At 37.6% G+C, this 21818-nt stretch overlaps 1 protein-coding gene and 2 pseudogenes across 2 annotated transcripts; 2 read left to right on the forward strand and 1 right to left on the reverse strand.

The window, feature by feature from the left end:
- Window positions 1-570: 570 nt before the first annotated feature.
- Window positions 571-6567, forward strand: LOC125248694 (annotated as a pseudogene).
- A 2921-nt stretch (window positions 6568-9488) lies between these two features.
- On the reverse strand, window positions 9489-12168 carry LOC125247400. 2 transcript variants are annotated; one of them, XM_048158678.1, is made up of 8 exons: window positions 12008-12168; window positions 11326-11646; window positions 10904-11230; window positions 10762-10821; window positions 10604-10663; window positions 10288-10344; window positions 10053-10133; window positions 9489-9959 (listed from the first exon to the last, which is right to left on the reverse strand). In XM_048158678.1, exons 1-8 carry the CDS (start codon window positions 12066-12068, stop codon window positions 9904-9906), a joined length of 1023 nt encoding a protein of 340 aa, XP_048014635.1. In that variant the 5' UTR covers window positions 12069-12168; the 3' UTR covers window positions 9489-9903. The 2 variants fall into 2 exon arrangements, with proteins under 2 accessions (XP_048014635.1, XP_048014644.1); XM_048158687.1 differs by lacking the exon at window positions 10288-10344.
- Window positions 12169-15254: 3086 nt separating this feature from the next.
- Window positions 15255-20267, forward strand: LOC125277001 (annotated as a pseudogene).
- The last annotated feature ends 1551 nt before the right edge of the window (window positions 20268-21818 follow it).

The raw sequence follows: 21818 nt of genomic DNA on the forward strand, positions 1-21818 counted from the left end.
AATTTAAATCCTATTAAAACCTATTAAAACTAAGCAATCATGTTTAATTTCCACATCTTGGGAATACACAGCCCTGAATATATACTGTATATGTAAAGGCCTATTCAGACATCTAGTGGCTACAGTACAGTTACAGACTATTTTTTAGTCCTTTGATAAAGTGTTTTCGTAGCTTGAAGGCAGAGTTTGCACTGTACAATCATGTTGTTTGCATTTTCTTCTTTGAAAACAAAATAGCAGCAAAATTTCCATGAATTTAAAACGTTTTTCCCCCTGGGCAGCATCGTTTCCACTAGCAGCAGTGATTCAATTCTGATTACGTAACGCCGTTACATGTATTCCGTTACTCCAAAACCCTGGCTGTGGTGCCCGGGGAGACACATATCATACCATTCAAACTCTCTAACCATTAGGCCATGACGGTTCCAAGGTTTCTTTAAGATTCAAATTTTTCAATATTTGGCACAATTTTTATGGCGTTTTAGAGTCTCATGTTAGAAAATGTTTGGAACACTAAATAGAGCACTTATAAACAAATCAATTGTGTGCTCTGTGTGTTCATATAGTGAAATGGCAGGAGCCAGTATTTCAGTGGATCAGGATCAGTTCACTTGTCCAGCATGTCTGGATCTCCTGAAAGATCCAGTGACGATTCCCTGTGGACACAATTACTGTATGAGATGCATTACAGACATCTGGAATCAGGAGGATCAGAAGAGAATCTACAGATGTCCATTATGCAAACAGACCTTCACACCAAAACCTGTTTTAGGTAGGAATGTGGTGATTGCTGAAATGGTGGAGAAACTGAAGAAGACGAAGACTCCAAGCTACTTCTCCTGCACTGAACATTTCCACTAGATCTGGAGATGTTCGGTGTGACTCCTGCACTGGAAGAAAACAGAAAGCAGTGAAGTCGTGTCTGGAGTGTCGAAGCTCTTACTGTCAAAATCACCTTGAACAGCATGAGAATCTCTTCAGTAAAAGACACAATCTGATGGACGCCACTGGACGACTGCAGGACATGATCTGTCCTCAACATGATAAAATGCTGGAAATTTACTGCCATACTGACCAGCGGTGTATCTGTGTGCTGTGTTTGATGGAGGAACACAAAGATCATGACACTGTATCAACTGCAGCAGAACGGAAAGAAAAACAGGTACTGCTATAACAGTATAATGCAGCTTCTCTCATTTATTTTGTATTTTTTAGGAATGCACCGATAATTCTTTATATTTGAAAGATACATTGGCTGATAAATCTAAATCCAAATTTTGATATACTTTCAGAGCCTGATAACAAAAACAAAAGGCTTACCATTAAAAGCCATGTCCCAAACACTTCAACATAAAGCAAACATATACAATACAGAAGCCTTAACTTTTAAAATTAATTTTACACTCCTATGGAATTAATTTTACAATTTAAATTAATTTTACACTCCTTATCCAACTTTCTTTATAAAAAATAGTAACACTTTACAACAATTTTGTTAGCATTAGTTAACTTGAACCAACAATAAATGAACAATACTTCTACAGGATTTACTAATCTTATAAGATTAATAAATCTTATAAGCAACATAGTGTGGCCCAGATCCAGCCCACATCTGGTATATGTGGATTACACGTGGGCCAGATCTGCGCCAACATTATGTTGCTGTCAGGGTAGTTAATGTGAATCTCAACATTTTCCAAGACATTTTTAAGATCGAAAGTTGTATATGTTAACATTAGTTAACGCACTGTGAACTAACATGAACACACATATTTTATTAAACTAACATTAACAAAGGTTATTGCTCTCTGTTAGTTCATGCTAGTTAATGCATTAACAAATAAGATACCAAAAAAATCACAATAAAAATGCCAGTTATTAATAATAATGCCTCAATGTATTTGAAAAAAAAAAACTTTTTTAATATTACAGTAATAGTAAACATCTTTAATATTAAGCTACTTTTTCAAATTAACATCATTGCTGTTTGAGCTGCATGCGCTGAAGCTGAGGCTGAACGAACACCCGTAAACTGAAGCGCTTTGCTAGAAGGTTAGTTAACGGTTGCTGAATCATGGCAACTAAACCCAAAGAATTTACAACGTTTTATTACAATAGTACATACAATTATAATGTTATGTATGCAATCCCAATCATAGTTATTATTGTTTTGCATTGCTGTTTGAGTGTGTGAGATTCATACACTGTAGGTGTATGAAAAGGTACGGTGCTGTCACTGGGGCTGTATACCTAAGGTACAAAGACAAAAAGGTACTAATATGTACCTTTAAGGTACAAATATGCACTTTTAAAGTACTAATATGTACCTTTAAGGTATTAATATGCACCATTTAGGGGTAAGTAAGGTACAGAGATGTACCTTTTCACTTTTGTACCTTAGGGTACAGCCCCAGTGACAGCACCGTACCTTTTTTTCTGACAGTGTATGCTGATTCTTGAAATCTGTGTGTTTCTAAATGGAGTTGTTCAAAGTGTTTTGTTTGTTTTTTTTTTGTTTTGTTTTTTTTTTTATATCAGAACAACTTTAAAAAATCATTATGATTATATTGAAAATGCCAGATCTTAAGTTGTAGAATCACAGGGCTGCAGTAATCAGTAATGTAAATCTGCCGCAGAGATTAGGCTTTCAATGAGATCAGTGATTCATCACATGATGATTGTCAAAACATAACCAACAACACATTATTTCTTGTCTTGTATGGCTGTTATAACTCAGTTACAGCAACCAGACACAATCTAATGTTAAAAAGTCAAGAGTCAAGAGCCCAACTACAACAAACACTGATCACCATAATGGTGACTAACATTTGACTCTTTCTTTAAAAATTCACAATATAGATGATTTTATTGTTTTTTGACCAAAAGCAGCCTTGATAAGCATAAGACACTTTTTTCAAAAACATTTAAAAGTCTTATGGACAAAAAAAAAAAAAAAAAACTTTAGTGTTGACTTTTGTTTTCTGCAGAGACATTTGGAGGAGAAACAGAGAAAATTCCAGCAGAGAATCCAGCAGAAAGAGAAAGATCTTCAGCAGCTGAGAGAGGCTGTGGCGTCTCATAAGGTGAGTTTGGAGAAGAAGAGAAGTTTGAGTCTCAGTTTGGACTTTCCTCCAGTGCTGGAGCTCTTCTAGTCCCACTGAAGCCACTGTGTGATTGTGATGTGTGTAACAGCGCTCTGCACAGACCGCAGTGGAGGACAGTGAGAGGATCTTCACTGAGCTCATCCGCTCCATTGAGAGACGTCGCTCTGAGGTGATTCAGCTGATCAGAGATCAGGAACGAGCTGCAGTGAGTCGAGCTGAAGGACTCTTGGAGCAAATAGAGCAGGAGATCAATGATCTGAGGAAGAGAGACGCTGAGATGAAGCAGCTTTTAGAGATAGATGATCATTTTCATTTCCTTCAGGTAACACAGATCTTCTCAAACATTGAGGTTTTAACCAGCTTCTGCAATTACAGAGAGTTTGTGTTTTTGTCTTTGCATTTGTAGAGTTTGCCATCTGTCTCTGGATTAACAGGCTTAGCTCTCAATTCTCATCTGTCTCTTGATGCTATAGTGAAAACTATGTTTCAGCTCAGAGACAAATTGCACCAGTTCTCCAGAGAGACTATAGAAAACATATCTGGAAGAGGTAAATACAAATTTATTCTCAGAAATGAGTTCAGCACTATTCATTAAATATATAAATAGATCAATTACTTTGTGAGAATTAAACTGCAGATGCATTTTGGTTTCTGTAGTGAAAACCATCCAGGTCATTGGCACTCCTGAATATCAGACCAGAAAGGAGTTTATACGATGTGAGTTACTAAAAACACACACACACACACACACACACACACACACACACACACTATATATATAGTATATATACATTGGGTACGGAAAGTATTCAGACCCCCTTAATTTTTTCACTCTTTGTTATATTGCAGCCATTTGCTAAAATCATTTAAGTTCATTTTTTTCCTCATTAATGTACACACAGCACCCCATATTGACAGAAAAACACAGAATTGTTGACATTTTTGCAGATTTATTAAAAAAGAAAAACTGAAATATCACATGGTCCTAAGTATTCAGACCCTTTGCTCAGTATTTAGTAGAAGCACCCTTTTGATCTAATACAGCCTTGAGTCTTTTTGGGAAAGATGCAACAAGTTTTTCACACCTGGATTTGGGGATCCTCTGCCATTCCTCCTTGCAGATCCTCTCCAGGTTGGATGGCAAACGTTGGTGGACAGCCATTTTTAGGTCTCTCCAGAGATGCTCAATTGGGTTTAAGTCAGGGCTCTGGCTGGGCCATTCAAGAACAGTCACAGAGTTGTTGTGAAGCCACTCCTTTGTTATTTTAGCTGTGTGCTTAGGGTCATTGTCTTGTTGGAAGGTAAACCTTCGGCCCAGTCTGAGGTCCTGAGCACTCTGGAGAAGGTTTTCGTCCAGGATATCCCATTTCGTACTTGGATCCATTCATCTTTCCCTCGATTGCAACCAGTCGTCCTGTCCCTGCAGCTGAAAAACACTCCCACAGCATGATGCTGCCACCACCATGCTTCACTGTTGGGACTGTATTAGACAAGGTGGATGAGCAGTGCCTGGTTTTCTCCACACATACCGCTTAGAATTAAGGCCAAAAAGTTCTATCTTGGTCTCATCAGACCAGAGAATCTTATTTCTCACCATCTTAGCAAACTCCATGCGGGCTTTCATGTGTCTTGCACTGAGGAGAGGCTTCCGTCGGGCCACTCTGCCATAAAGCCCCGAATGGTAGAGGGCTGCAGTGATGGTTGACTTTCTACAACTTTCTCCCATCTCCCGACTGCATCTCTGGAGCTCAGCCACAGTGATCTTTGGGTTCTTCTTTACCTCTCTCACCAAGGCTCTTCTCCCCAGATAGCTCAGTTTGGCTGGACGGCCAGCTCTAGGAAGGGTTCTGGTCGTCCCAAACGTCTTTCATTTAAGGATTATGGAGGCCAATGTGCTCTTAGGAACCTTAAGTGCAGCCGAAATTTTTTTGTAACCTTGGCCAGATCTGTGCCTTGCCACAATTCTGTCTCTGAGCTCTTCAGGCAGTTCCTTTGACCTCATGATTCTCATTTGCTCTGACATGCACTGTGAGCTGTAAGGTCTTATATAGACAGGTGTGTGGCTTTCCTAATCAAGTCCAATCAGTATAATCAAACACAGCTGGACTCAAATGAAGGTGTAGAACCATCTCAAGGATGATCAGAAGAAATGGACAGCACCTGAGTTAAATATATGAGTGTCACAGCAAAGGGTCTGAATACTTAGGACCATGTGATATTTCAGTTTTTCTTTTTTAATAAATCTGCAAAAATGTCAACAATTCTGTGTTTTTCTGTCAATATGGGGTTGCTGTGTGTACATTAATGAGGAAAAAAATGAACTTAAATGATTTTAGCAAATGGCTGCAATATAACAAAGAGTGAAACATTTAAGGGGGTCTGAATACTTTCTGTACCCACAGTATATATATATATATATATATATATATATATATATATATATATTATATATATATATATATAGTTTAATACATGCAGTTTTATAGTGGTTAATGTGTTATATTAATGATGAAAGGTCATTATCGACTATGTGTTTATCTCCATCAGATTCCCGTCTGTTTACTCTGGACCCAAACTCAGCAAATAATTGGCTCCATCTGTCTGAGGGAAACACAGTGATCACTGTCGCTGACACAGATCAGGGTTATCCTGATCATCCAGCCAGATTTGATCATTGGTGGCAGGCGTTGTGTAGAGAGAGTGTGACTGGACGCTGTTACTGGGAGGTGGAGTGGAGTGGAGATGGGAGATTAGGAGCAGCTATAGCAGTTGCATATAAGACCATCAGGAGGAAGGGAGAGAGTAATGAGATTTTAGCTGGATGTAACAATCAGTCCTGGAGATTGTACTGCACTCCCACTTTCTGCTCATTCACACACAATAACATTGAGACCGTCCTTCCTGTAGTCAATGTCTCCAGTAGAATAGGAGTGTATGTGGATCACAGCACAGGGATTTTGTCCTTCTACAGCGTCTCAGACACAATGAGCCTCATCCACAGAGTCCAGACCACATTCACTCAGCCGCTCTATGCTGCGTTTGGATTTAATAGAAACTCAACAGTGAAACTGTGTCATCTAACCAAGTAAATTATATTTTCTAATTAAAAAAAACAAACTACTGAATGTGTAATAATCACAAGTTTATTACAGTTTCACATTAAATTAGTATAATGGCTGTAAAATCTGAGAATGAATGATAATGAAACTGATAAGATTGTAAATGTTGGATTTCTGTATTTATTGATAAATTCGGTCTGGTCTTAATTCAACTTACAGTTGCAGACAAACACGAAAAAAACTTTATGCACAAATATGTGTACTTTTCACATTTGTATTAATACAGTGAGTAGCCTAATCATTCACAGTGCATGATGGAGAAAGTAAGGGTATTTTCAAAGGGTTACAAACATATTCATGCCTCTGTATATCAAAATCATTGTCTTCTGCATTTCCATAATATACACAATTCACACTGTCAAAAATAAAATATGCATATGTGATTAATATTACATCTAATGTGGTATTATTTACATGAAAACAGGGAGATCAGGCTCCTCATCTTCATATATATTTTCTGTGGATTTTCCTGCTTTATGTGATTTTCATGACTGCTCACATTCTTACTGACATGGGCAGGTTCAGTTCAGAGACAACATTCTGCTCAGTTCCCTTTTGGTGCCTGCAGCTGTATGGCTCTGCGAACTATGAGTGATGTACCTCTGACTGACCTTGGAAACACTTTCCCTGCAAATATTTCAGCCATTATTATTTGTGTCCCGTATTTCTTTCAACTGAACCAGCAATACCAATCATTTGTGATTTAATCTTTTTTTAATCTCTTTTAATATCTTTTCTGGGAATTGGCTGTACAAGATTTGGAAACGGTCGATTCACATTTGTTTGGACGACTCTCTCATGAATCATCTGAAGCAGTTTCTCAGTCAGTAAAACAAACAAGAACGCGGAGACCAAACTGGATGAAGTGGATAATCACCAACAAACAACCGAAACAAAAGACTACATTTTAAGCAGTAACTTTCAAAAATTCAGCTACTGCTGTGCTGAGTCGTGTGAATAAGCGGACATCCATCTAGCACATGTTCACACTAAAATGGTTTCTGTGACCACCCATGCAGTTGTTCAATTATTTTCCTATGTGAACATAGGCAAGATGGGTGTCTTTGACCATTTGGTTGCTTTTTGCCGTTTTCAGGGTTAAAAGCATTTTAACGTGTCTACAGATGCATTCATTCTGGTCAGGTGTATCATTGCTCGCAATGATCATTTTGGCCTGAAGAGTCTTACATAAATATGTAATAGTTCCATGAATGCTAGGCATATTCAAGAAAATCAAAACTTCTCTCAAAGTTGAATTTACATGACCATATATTGATTTTTCCAACTTTTTTTTCGACAAATAAATAAAAAATAAATCTCTTTGTGTCTGTACCCTCAGATGATCACATGACTACGTGTATAAAACGACACCTGGACGATCGTCATCAGATTCTTTGTCTTTAATGTCTTCAAAAGCTGCATGTCATTCTACTGTGTGCTCTCTAAAAAAATCATTCAGAGCTCTTTGTTTATTGTCTGTGTCCTGAGGCATCAGATGTTTGTGTGTCTCTCCTTGTCGCCAATTCTGTGTAATGTCAGGAATAAGGAATAGGGAGCGTGTGACTCCCTAGGCGTTTCTCAATGTCAAGGAAGGATCCTCGCAAGCCAGAATTTCGAGGATGCTACGTCATCGACATCCGTCGAAGGGCTGTTCTGGTAAACGTGGGTTCGTTCAGACGTGGTGCTTGCTTGGTAGAATGCGACTTGCATTGCGTCTCTGCCTGTTGGAGATTTTTTTTCTTTTTTAAACCTTCAGCTGTCTCTAACCAGTAACCAGACACTGAGTGTCTGACACGTTTTTGCTGTATTTCATAAAAACATAAAGGTAGTAAGCTAGTGTTATAAATATTACAAATTAATTATTAAGCTACACACACACACACTCACACACACCTGGTGTGGAAATAAAAAAAAAAAAAAAAGAACCAAAAAAAAAAAAATCACACTGATCATAAAAAATTAAAAGTTAAAAAAGAAAGTTATGTTGTTCATTACATTTTACTTCATAATTGCACTGCATTGTTTTGTTTTCATTGTTGCAAAACTTGTTCTGTAATATAGTTCGTTTGCTATCGTGATCAAAACTATTGATCTGAAGCTCAATCCTGATGCTGTCCTGTAAATATTTTTCTAATCAGCAATAAATATAACAATTTCTGATCAACCCATATCAATTGCATGCTTAAAATAACATACCGGTTAAAGCCCCGCCCATTTCAAGACAAGCCCCGCCTACTTCCGGGTTAGGCCCCAGCCACTCCGAGCACAGATACAGATACAGATAATTCATATGGTTAACAGATACAGATACAGATAATGCTGTACTCGCTCATCCCTAGTTTTAACCCAGTGGTTGGGTTAAATGTTTGCCCAATGTGCTGGGTAGTTTTATTTAACTCAACTGTTGTATACAAATTACTGTATTGCTTGCTTAAAATGAACCCAAAATATGCTGGAAATTAATTAACATTTATTAATATGTTTAATAAATGAGCATTTATAAGATAATGAATAATAAACAATAAACATTTATTAAATTGCTTATTAATAAATGTACACCTTTTGATTATTATTGTTGCCTCTAGTAATTATGTGTCTGATTTTTAATTTTCACCTATTTTGGATTCATTTTAAGCCAGACATATAGTCATTTTTAATCAGTAGTTGGGTTAAATAAAACTACCCAGCAGGTTGGGCAAACATTTAACCCAACCACTGGGTTAAAACAACCCAATTGCTGGGTCATTTTTTAGAGTGTAATTGCATGTGCAAAAGTGATGTTGATTCAGTGTGGTTAAAGTCCCCCTGAAATTTAAGTCAAACAGGAAATCTGTAGGAAGTTAGGATCAAGGTTAACTGTAGCAGTTGTGGTGTTTTCAGAGCTGTGATCTCACTGTTGAGCTTTAGAAACATGTTACTCAGAACTCAGTTAGTTTCAGTGATCATCTCTGAATGAGTTTCATTCTGATGTCAGTTCCTCTTTTTTCTTTAAGTGCTGCTGCATGACATTCAACTCTATCTTTCAGTGAACAAGTCTGAACCAATAACTGTGCTCTTGTGACCCGACTGTGAGAGAAGATGAAATGTGTTAAAGTCATTAGTTTATCAAAGGGGATTTCTGAACTAACCAGAATACAGTTATGTGAATTATTATGAACATGAATGAGTCATTTCATTATTAGTTTATCTTTGCTGCTATTCATCCTCACATTACAAGCTCATGAATCACCATATTTGTGACAAACATCTCAGGAAAGGAGACATATTAAACAATTACAGAGGTTTAATTAAGAAAATTAGTAGAAATCATTCAAAATGAACAAAGATGCTAAAAACAGGAATGAAAAAACAAGATATGAGAATCAGCAAATCATCTTCATCACACAGAACAGAGAGAGGATTTTACAAACAGTCTGTCCATTACTGTATTTAATATTATATTTAAAGCAGTTTATATATGAAGCACAAGAAAATGACATTCAACACTGTAGGAAAATATCCATCAAACCATATAAATGAACATAAATCTGACCTTTTATTTGTAAAAGATATTTGAATCTAAACTTGATGGTGTCACTATTTCTTCAGGGAGTTTTTCTCTGTTTTCTGATTTATATATCCTCTGTGAGGTTTTGCTGTTTTAAAGCTTGTTTCAGATTGTCTCCAAACTCAACAGTATTTTATTGTAATATTGTAGGCATCTCTATTTCCTCTGGGTGCTGCGAGTCCTTCCTCCCTGCAAAATAAAAGCATTGACTGACCTCTCGTATATGTTTTTACCATGCAGATTGTTCCAGATCAGATGAGTGTGAATCAACCTCAAACTCACCAGCTCTTCTTGCACAGATGATCTGAAGAAGAATCACAGTAGGAGCAGCAAACACTGCCATCTCAACAATGATCACAATCACTGCAGGAAACATGTGTGGAAGAAGAAGAAGAAGAGAAACTGGACATGACTGAAGTCAAGGGGATTAAACTATGAACAGTTATTGATGAAGCATTTACAGACTGACTGATAGTTTAATGGTGTAAAGCTGTCAGTAGAAATGAACGTGTCGTACCGCATAACCTGATATTGCTGAGTTCAACATGTTCCTGGGTCAACATTTTTGTTGATTCTGGAACAACATTCAAATCAACCAATCAGATTTGAGGGACAAGTTTACAGATTATGTCAAGTTTAGGCTTAAAATAACGAATTGGTGCTTCTACATCAGTGTTATTCATCTATCACTTCCCTCTGATTTTGGGGATAACTTATGAGTAGGGATAGGGTTAAGACTATATTTTCAGACTAGAATGTTGTTCCAGGATCAACAAAATATGTTGACCCAGGAACGCATCTAACTCAGCAATATCAGGACGTGCGTGTCGTACCTCTGAATAATGATCCAGCAGTCACACTGACTTCAGTTTCTGATGCTGTGTCAGCTGGATCTGTGGATCACGTCTGTTAGTTCACTTCAACACATCATGACACATATAAGTGAAGTGAGAGACTAATGATGTGTGACAGTGATCATGTGATCATGAACCTTGTGTAGGAGCTGCTGCTGTAGTTTGGCTTGATTTCTTCTCAGAGTTTGAGCTGCTGACTGGAATCAGAAGATGAATGTTCAGATGTTCATCTGTAGGACATTAACGTCATATTTTACAGTAGTAACAGTTGTTTCACACCTGAATACTTGACAGTGTATCTGACTGAGGTCTCGAGTTGATTTCTGCGAGTAAGCTGACATCTCAACTCTCTGTTGTCATCTTCATTCAGGAGTGTTGTAGTCAGAGTGATGATACAGTGAGCTGATGAGAATAATATCTGATATCTGGAGTCTGTTGTCAGATTAACACCAGCCTGATTCACCCACGACAGCTGAAGTCCCTCAGAATAGACCAAACGATCACAGGATAATTGATATGAATACAACTGACATGAGAGAGTCACAGAGCGACCTGGACTGGTCTCAGTCTGTGAAGATGAAGATGATGATGATGGAGACACTGAAACTGAACACAAGACACAAATCACAGACTCTTCAAACATCATGTGAGGTTAAAGGGAGAATTTGTCCTTTTTAAATTGACCAAAATCATAAACTTACCATGAAGAACATACAGATAAACATTAGCATCAGTTCCTTGTTGTTTGTCATTCACATATTGTCTGCAGCTGTATAATCCATAATCTTCTTCTGTGACGTTCTTGATGTTCAGAGAGCAGTCAGACCCCAGACTCAATCTCTCATGTCTCTCTGTGTCTTTCTTTTTTATCCCTCGATCAATCAGTTCAACATACACTGAATGACTGAATCTCATATAGATCCATGTAGTTGATTTGCAGTCAGAAAGAGCATTATTACAGGACAGACGGACATTTTCACCAGAACTGATGAACACATGATCATTATCCACTCCACTGGCACCTGAAACACAGTATATTTGAGTGATCATTATGATATAAATGAAAACACCAGCATATAAAGCAGACATTCAAGTCTTTTTTTTTTTCTTCATGAACACAGTCATCTCACTCTCCAGAATAAAGTATTTGTCTTGATCAGAGAGCTGTTGAAATCTCTGAATATTAAGATAATTGTTGATCATCAGATGTTTGAGTGACTCTATGTTCAGTATCAGGAATAATACAGTATGATCTGTATGTATCAATACACAACTCTGAGATCACAACGTGAATGTGTGCAATAATAAACTGAGCATGTTCAAATCAACTCTTTCCAGACTAATTCCACTAAATGTCTTTAGAGAAAACACAGATTTCTTTACCTGTGAGAAGTGAAGAGAGAATGATCAGTCCCAGCAGACACAGATCACACTTATCAGCCATTTTCTGTTTCTCTCAGTCTTTCTCTTCTTTATATATAGTTACAGCTCTTCCTTTAATCATCATCAGCTCCTCCTGTGGTTGAGAACTTCCTCTGATCTGAACTTAGTGTTGAAATCCAGCTAGAGTTGATAGATATAGTGACACTGATTCAGACTCATTTTACTCTCTGTAGATTGGGCTCATATATTATGAGCTTAAATTAACGCCAAATGTACTGCTGTTACAGATCTAAAAATAATAAGCATGATTTGAAAATGTAAAAACACTTAAAAATATATTGCACAAAATGAAAAAAATGAAAAAAAAAAAAAAAGATTTAAAAAATTAAAAAATATATTGCACAAAACGTAAACATATGTAATGTGTTCTTAATAATTATGTTTTCCTTGGTTTTATTACTCTATTACTTATTTTTGTGCTCTCTAAAATTTTCTGCTCATGTACGCTTTGTGCTGTTTTTCTCTTAGCTCTTCTTTCCACGTTTCCTTTCGAGAGCGGTCACTTCAACAATGTGTCGGCTACTTTCGAGCACCTCCCACCCGCCAGACTCCCATTGCTCAGGATGAAGGTGACAACTCTATGCCTCATTCCCCAGTCCTCGAGAACTTTCAAGCCCCTCTCATCATTACAGTCTTCATCTTCTTCAGCGCTGATGAGAAAGTGGACTCCATGATCATTTCAGCTTTGGAGAAGAACTGGGCGGAGTCAGAGTGGGATCGCCCCGACACTGAGGGCCCTTCCGGCCTCCCAAGGGTAAGCTCACCAGGGTCCTTGCAAAAGCAGTTAAGGAACTCAACCTTAATTGTAATACCTAATACTGTAATGCAGTGCTACAATTGCCCTGACTGTAACACCCCATAACAAGCTACCCTGTTATCTAGAAACAACAAAGCTAATGTTTGACAAATGGTGCGTTCAAGTCTACCTGGGAAGTTCGTATTTATGAGGTGGGAAGTCGTGTGTACGATGTCAGGTGCGTTCAAGTCACTTTTGTCGGCACAAGATGGCGGTGTACCTTCTTTTAATAAATTACACGAAAATACAGCAAGGTTTGTTAACTCTGCTTATAGAAAATGAAGAACAAAGAATGCACATTAGGTGTGTTTTGCTTTTTTATGTTTTGAATTAATTTATGGAGCCACTGTAAACTGTATCGTTATAATTGTTATATTACAATGATCATATTTTGTGCAGACAGGTTACTTTGTTGTAAATAAAAAAGCCTAAAAATGTCACTGCCAAATACCTGAAAGTACTGTGATTTATATTTCATTTTATTTCTTTTTCTCTCCCTCTGTCATGTTCCAGACATGCAGTACTCCTCACTGGCAGCCCACAGAGTTACACTTGTGGTGTAAAGTGTGTGTAAAGTTTTCTGTGATGCAATCATCTGTGTCATGATTTCATCATGCCACCGCTGGGTAGCTTCCTCAGATGACTTGAGAAAACTAAGAAGTTCATATTGACCAACACGTTGACTTTATTTGGACACTCGTTGCATCCCCCATTACTGGGAACATCAACGTCATGATTACTTCCAATCAATTCTTCCATCTCAGTGTAGAACTCAAATTTGATGACACCTCATCCTGTTCATTTGTTATTGTCTTTAATTTTCTTAAAGGCATCCTCCAGAGTTGCCCAATTTCTTGCCACTTTTGCCTGATCAAATTGCATATTAAACTGCTCGGTTGGTTTCTGGGCTATTTCTGACCAGAACAGTTTCTTCTGTCCTTTTTGTTTGATTGGACATTCAGTGCTGGTAAGGTGTGCACGCATCGAGTCAAACACTGATCAAACACTGAGCTGTCGCGGGAAAACAAAAGAACGAAATCCAAATTTTGATATACTTTCAGAGCCTAATAACAAAAACAAAACGCTCACCATTAAAAGCCATGTCCCAAACACTTCAACATTAAGCAAACATATACAATACAGAAGCCTTAACTTTTACACTCCTATGGCCAACTTTCTTTATAAAAAAAAAATAGTAACACTTTACAACAATTTTGTTAGCATTAGTTAACTTGAACCAACAATAAATGAACAATACTTCTACAGGATTTACTAATCTTATAAGATTAATAAATCTTATAAGCAACATAGTGTGGCCCAGATCCAGCCCACATCTGGTATATGTGGATTACACGCAGACCAGATGTGGGCCAGATCTGCGCCAACATTATGTTGCTGTCAGGGTAGTTAATGTGAATCTCAACATTTTCCAAGACATTTTTAAATTGAAAGTTGTATATGTTAACATTAGTTAACGCACTGTGAACTAACATGAACACACATATTTTATTAACTAACATTAACAAAGGTTATTGCTCTCTGTTAGTTCATGTTAGTTAATGCATTAACAAATAAGATACCAAAAAAATCACAATAAAAGTGCTAGTTATTAATAATAATGCCTTGATGTATTTGGAAAAAAAAAATTAAACTTTTTTAATATTACAGTAACATCATTGCTGTTTGAGCTGCATGCGCTGAAGCTGAGGCTGAATGAACACCCGTAAACTGAAGCGCTTTGCTAGAAGGTTAGTTAACGGTTGCTGAAACATGGCAACTAAACCCATACTTTTTATTACAATAGTATATACAATTATAATGTTATGTATGCAATCCCAATCATAGTTATTATTGTTTTGCATTGCTTTTTATGCGTGCGCACCGAAGCTAAGGTTGATCTGAGATTCATTTTTTTTTTTTTTTGATCAGAACAACTTAAAAAAATCCTTCTGATTATATTGAAAATGCCAGATCTTAAGTTGTAGAATCACAGGGCTGCAGTAATCAGTAATGTAAATCTGCCTAGGCTTAGATTAGGCTTTCAATGAGATCAGTGATCAGTCACATGATGATTGTCAAAACATAACCAACAACACATTATTTCTTGGCTTGTCTGGCTGTTATAACTCAGTTACAGCAGCCAGACAAAATCTAATGTTAAAAAGTCAAGAGTTAAGAGCCCAACTATAACAAACACTGATCACCATAACGGTGACTTACATTTGACTATTTCTTTAAAAATTCACAATATAGATGATTTTATTGTTTTTTGATCAAAAGCAGCCTTGATAAACATAAGACACTTCTTTCAAAAACAAAAGTCTTATGGACAAAAAAAAAAAAAAACTTTAGTGTTGACTTTTGTTTTCTGCAGAGACATTTGGAGGAGAAACAGAGAAAATTCCAGCTGAGAATCCAGCAGAAAGAGAAAGATCTTCAGCAGCTGAGAGAGGCTGTGGCATCTCATAAGGTGAGTTTGGAGAAGAAGAGAAGTTTGAGTCTCAGTTTGGACTTTCCTCCAGTGCTGGAGCTCTTCTAGTCCCACTGAAGCCACTGTGTGATTGTGATGTGTGTAACAGCGCTCTGCACAGACCACAGTGGAGGACAGTGAGAGGATCTTCACTGAGCTCATCCGCTCCATTGAGAGACGTCGCTCTGAGGTGATTCAGCTGATCAGAGATCACGAAATGAGCTGCAGTGAGTTGAGCTGAAGGACTCTTGGAGCAAATAGAGCAGGAGATCAATGATCTGAGGAAGAGAGACGCTGAGATGAAGCAGCTTTTAGAGATAGATGATCATTTTCATTTCCTTCAGGTAACACAGATCTTCTCAAACATTGAGGTTTTAAACAGCTTCTGCAATTACAGGGAGTTTGTGTTTTTGTCTTTGCATTTGTAGAGTTTGCCATCTGTCTCTGGATTAACAGGCTTAGCTCTCAATTCTCATCTGTCTCTTGATGCTATAGTGAAAACTATGTTTCAGCTCAGAGACAAATTGCACCAGTTCTCCAGAGAGACTATAGAAAACATATCTGGAAGAGGTAAATACAAATTTATTCTCAGAGATGAGTTCAGCACTATTCATTAAATATATAAATAGATCAATTACTTTGTGAGAATTAAACTGCAGATGTATTTTGGTGCCTGTAGTGAAAACCATCCAGGTCATTGGCACTCCTGAATATCAGACCAGAAAGGAGTTTATACGATGTGAGTTACTAAAAAAAAACACGCACACACACACACACACACACACTATATATATATATATATATATATATATATATATATATATATATATATACACTGTGAAATGACTGGTTACGTGAGCCTAAGCTCTTTTCAATAAAATCCATGCAAAAGTTAATATCAGATCATTTTAGAATACAGTATAGGATGTACCAAATATTCTTCAGTTTTAGAACAGAAATATGTTTGCAGAACAGAAATATGACAAATAGAATATCAGACCTCTGTCATATGGCCAAAAATAAATGCAAAAAAAAAAAAAAAAGCTTTTTGCATAGTTGTGTTTGACACATGAAAACTGTAACAATGTATTTTACAAGGTAACACGATGTAACCTTGCTCTCACTTGAAATGTGTCCCCACATTAACAGGGGGAGCTTTACAGGGGGTATGGCTTATCTAAATGAGATGTAAATGAGCCCTATTGTCACTCCCAGCAGGTGAGAACAGTTGAGAACTGCAGAAACTTTAAAGGGGTTTTTCTCCCTCTTGAGGTTTTTTGAGTGCCTACCTTCAAATGGCCACAACTTCTCCAAATATTATCAGATTTCCATGTGTTACACATCGTTGGAAAGCTTGGAGACTACACTTTCAGAATCTGTGAATAACTCAAAATGCCCCAGAACCGACTTGTGTCCCTACTTTCCGTGACTGGTCACATTATATATATATATATATATATATATATATATATATATATATATATATCAGTGGCGTGCAGTGCTGTTCTGAAATGAGGAGGCACATTTTTTTTTTATGAATCAATGTAAATTCATGTGCATTACTCTTAAAGTTGACACATCTTCCTTGTTAAATGAACATTACTTTACAGTACATCAAAAAAGAAAAAAAGAAACAAAATACAATTCTATTTTGTAATTTTACATTAACAATGTAATGTTCTATTTATCAAAACCAAGTCAATCTCATCAAGTTAGTGTTTTAAGCATTTCTACATTCATTCCAAAATAATAACTAAAGGCAATAATAATTTAAACAATATATTTTATTTGTGTATTGCGGTTTTTCTTTTTAATTGTCAACCTAGGATATTTTGGATCATCAGTCATGCTCCGCGAATTCTTGTATTTTTAATTTCACCAAGCTGATTGCACTAAAAAAAAACACAGTCATCATGCTTTCAGTCCATTTCAAGTTTGATTTTGACATGACATAAAGCGGTGATATCTAACTGGGTGATCTGTTTACTTACTTTTCAATTAGTCTTCCGATTGACGCCATCATTTGTTCAGTCAAACTGACGCACAGAGCATGCACGTCAACAAGAGGCGGGATTTATCGCACAAGCCAATCATATCCAAACACAACCAATTACATCCAATCATAGCACGATGGAGACATTGCCTCCTCTCACGTGACTTTCCTCCATTCATTCTCAATTACCCCCCACAAAACCCACCGCAAGCCGGGGGTCTGATGATTTTAAATGGTTTTCTATGAGACGAAAGGGAGGCACGACTCCATAGACTGTAAAGCATGACTCCTCTGTGTAACTTTACCTGCAGGTGTCGCTGTTTGGCAGTGTTCCTTAAGAAATACGCGTGACTTGCGCTCTTTTTAATGTCATAATTTGTAATATTTGTGTTGTTTTATATGTGATATGGATTATTTTCTCATCCTATTTTTTTTGAGGAGGCACTGCCTCCCTTGCCTACTCGGAGGAAACGCCCCTGATATATATATACACAGTGGGTACGGAAAGTATTCAGACCCCCTTAATTTCTTCACTCTTTGTTATATTGCAGCCATTTGCTAAAATCATTTAAGTTCATTTTTTTCCTCATTAATGTACACACAGAACCCCATATTGACAGAAAAACACAAAATTTTTGAAATTTTTGCAGATTTATTAAAAAAGAAAAACTGAAATATCACATGGTCCTAAGTATTCAGACCCTTTGCTGTGATGCTCATATATTTAACTCAGGTGCTGTCCATTTCTTCTGATCATCCTTGAGATGGTTCTACACCTTCATTTGAGTCCAGCTGTGTTTGATTACACTGACTGGACTTGATTAGGAAAGCCACACACCTGTCTATATAAGACCTGAACTGAATTGAAATATCACATGGTGCTAAGTATTCAGACCCTTTGCTCAGTATTTAGTAGAAGCACCCTTTTGATCTAATGCAGAGTCTTTTTGGGAAAGATGCAACAAGTTTTTCACACCTGGATTTGGGGATCCTCTGCCATTCCTCCTTGCAGATCCTCTCCAGTTCTGTCAGGTTGGATGGTAAACGTTGGTGGACAGCCATTCTCCAGAGATGCTCAATTGGGTTTAAGTTGGGGCTCTGGCTGGGCCATTCAAGAACAGTCACGGAGTTGTTGTGAAGCCACTCCTTCGTTATTTTAGCTGTGTGCTTAGGGTCATTGTCTTGTTGGAAGGTAAACCTTTGGCCCAGTCTGAGGTCCTGAGCACTCTGGAGAAGGTTTTCATCCAGGATATCCCTGTACTTGGCCGCATTCATCTTTCCCTCGATTACAACCAGTCGTCCCGTCCCTGCAGCTGAAAAACACCCCCACAGCATGATGCTGCCACCACCATGCTTCACTGTTGGGGCTGTATTGGACAGTTGATGAGCAGTGCCTGGTTTTCTCCACATATACCGCTTAGAATTAAGGCCAAAAAGTTCTATCTTGGTCTCATCAGACCAGAGAATCTTATTTCTCACCATCTTGGAGTCCTTCAGGTGTTTTTTCATGTGTCTTGCACTGAGGAGAGGCTTCCGTCGGGCCACTCTGCCATAAAGCCCCGACTGGTGGAGGGCTGCAGTGATGGTTGACTTTCTACAACTTTCTCCCATCTCCCGACTGCATCTCTGGAGCTCAGCCACAGTGATCTTTGGGTTCTTCTTTACCTCTCTCACCAAGGCTCTTCTCCCCCGATAGCTCAGTTTGGCCGGATGGCCAGCTCTAGGAAGGGTTCTGGTCATCCCAAACATCTTCCATTTAAGGATTATGGAGGCCACTGTGCTCTTAGGAACCTTAAGTGCAGCAGAATTTTTTTTGTAACCTTGGCCAGATCTGTGCCTTGCCACAATTCTGTCTCTGAGCTCTTCAGGCAGTTCCTTTGACCTCATGATTCTCATTTGCTCTGACATGCACTGTGAGCTGTAAGGTCTTATATAGACAGGTGTGTGGCTTTCCTAATCAAGTCCAATCAGTATAATCAAACACAGCTGGACTCAAATGAAGGTGTAGAACCATCTCAAGGATGATCAGAAGAAATGGACAGCACCTGAGTTAAATATATGAGTGTCACAGCAAAGGGTCTGAATACTTAGGACCATGTGATATTTCAGGTTTTCTTTTTTAATAAATCTGCAAAAATGTCAACAATTCTGTTTTTCTGTCAATATGGGGTGCTGTGTGTACATTAATGAGGAAAAAAATGAACTTAAATGATTTTAGCAAATGGCTGCAATATAACAAAGAGTGAAAAATTTAAGGGGGTCCAAATATCTTCCGTACCCACTGTATATATATATATATATATATATATATATATATATATATATATATATATATAGTTTAATACATGCAGTTTTATAATGGTTAATGTGTTATATTAATGATGGAAGGTCATTATCGACTATGTGTTTATCTCCATCAGATTCCCGTCTGTTGACTCTGGACCCAAACTCAGCAAATAATTAGGTCCATTTATCTGAGGGAAACACAGTGATCACTGTCGCTGACACAGATCAGGGTTATCCTGATCATCCAGCCAGATTTGATCATTGGTGGCAGGCGTTGTGCAGAGAGAGTGTGACTGGACGCTGTTACTGGGAGGTGGAGTGGAGTGGAGATGGGAGATTAGGAGCAGCTATAGCAGTTGCATATAAGACCATCAGGAGGAAGGGAGAGAGTAATGAGATTTTAGCTGGATGTAACAATCAGTCCTGGAGATTGTACTGCACTCCCACTTTCTGCACATTCACACACAATAACATTGAGACCGTCCTTCCTGTAGTCAATGTCTCCAGTAGAATAGGAGTGTATGTGGATCACAGTGGAGGGATTTTGTCCTTCTACAGCATCTCAGACACAATGAGCCTCATCCACAGAGTCCAGACCACATTCACTCAGCCGCTCTATGCTGCATTTGGATTTAATAGAAACTCAACAGTGTAATAAACAAGTTTAACAGTTTCACATTAAATTGTCGTCTAACCAAGTAAATTATATTTTCTAATTAAAAAAAAAAAAAAACTACTGAATGTGTAATAATCACAAGTTTATTACAGTTTCACATTAAATTAGTATAATGGCTGTAAAATCTGAGAATGAATGATAATGAAACTGATAAGATTGTAAATGTTGGATTTCTGTATTTAGTGATAAATTTAGTCTGATCTTAATTAACATTTTGGCCTGAAGAGTCTTACATAAGTATGTACTAGTTCCATGAATGCGAAATATTCAAGAAAATCAAAACTAAAAACAAGAGAAACAAGAAAATCATGTAAACACCTCCTTGATTATGTCTAAACTGGGTGTATAACTAATAACACACATATAATGGTACATTTCACATTTCACACTTTCTGTTTAACTTCACTGTGTACTTTAGATCAGGTGACTTTACGGGAAGCAGAAAGTGTCCATCAGGCCTCTTAATCACCGATCAATGCTTGGAAACGCCAGAAAAAGATGCATAGATCATCACTGGTCATAATTTAACTAAATATAATTGAACCAACAAAACAAACAAAAAAACAACAACAACTAAACACTCACAGAAATCAATTTGCAGACAGGTGAGTTCAGAGTCCAACTGAGTAACTGTTAGTTCACAGCTGAGATTTTTGGCTGCATTGTGCAGTTTATTGACAGTTTATACAAGTTTTACTGCCATTTTTATGACTTTTTAGATTATCATTCTGAATGTTTGCTTTAGTTGTGTTAGTTTCAGTTTTGCTTAGTTGAACAAGCAGAAGTAAACAGAAAAATGTTTTATTATTGACCTGTCCAACAGCGCCATCTAGCGTAGAGGTCAAAAACACAGCATCACAATGGAACACAAGCGCCTGTAAACAGGAGATGGTCCTCACTGCAGAACATGAGATCCAGGAGGCGAGGTTGGATCCAGATCCAACTCCTCTCACTTTAAATATGAGAAGCATCTCGCTGCGGTGGACATCCGACCCGGCCCACATCCAAGTGTGACGTCAGAAGCCAGGCCAATGCCACCCTGCAACCGATTCTTAAGATTTTATTGGTCATCACAGTATTGATTGTCTACACCAAACATTGATTCCTAAACCTATTTGTCTCCACCCCCTGGATCTGGATCCAACCTTGCCCCCAGGATCTCGTGTACTGCAGTGAGGAGCTACTGGTAAACAACCTTGTGACCACATAGGGATCGACACGGCTGTTGTAACATTGTGTGAATAGTTTTCTCTGACCTTAGTTAAAGACATCTCCAACATCTCAACTAGCAGGATTATTCTGTTTTTGAACCCTTTCAGTAAACTCAGTGCATTCACTAACAATATGATTTCCTTTATCAGTGAAGCGCAATTAAAAACATAATAGTAATGTTTTAACCTATGACTTTAAATAAATATGTTTTTATAATGTTGCAGAAATGTTGTTATCATGTACCTTATGGATAAAAAAGGACATTAGGTCATAATAGGTCTTATACAATTTACTTTTACCATTTCATTCTATTTTCAG

Source organism: Megalobrama amblycephala, linkage group LG1 (genome assembly GCF_018812025.1).
Source record: "Megalobrama amblycephala isolate DHTTF-2021 linkage group LG1, ASM1881202v1, whole genome shotgun sequence".
Lineage (NCBI taxonomy): Eukaryota > Metazoa > Chordata > Actinopteri > Cypriniformes > Xenocyprididae > Megalobrama > Megalobrama amblycephala.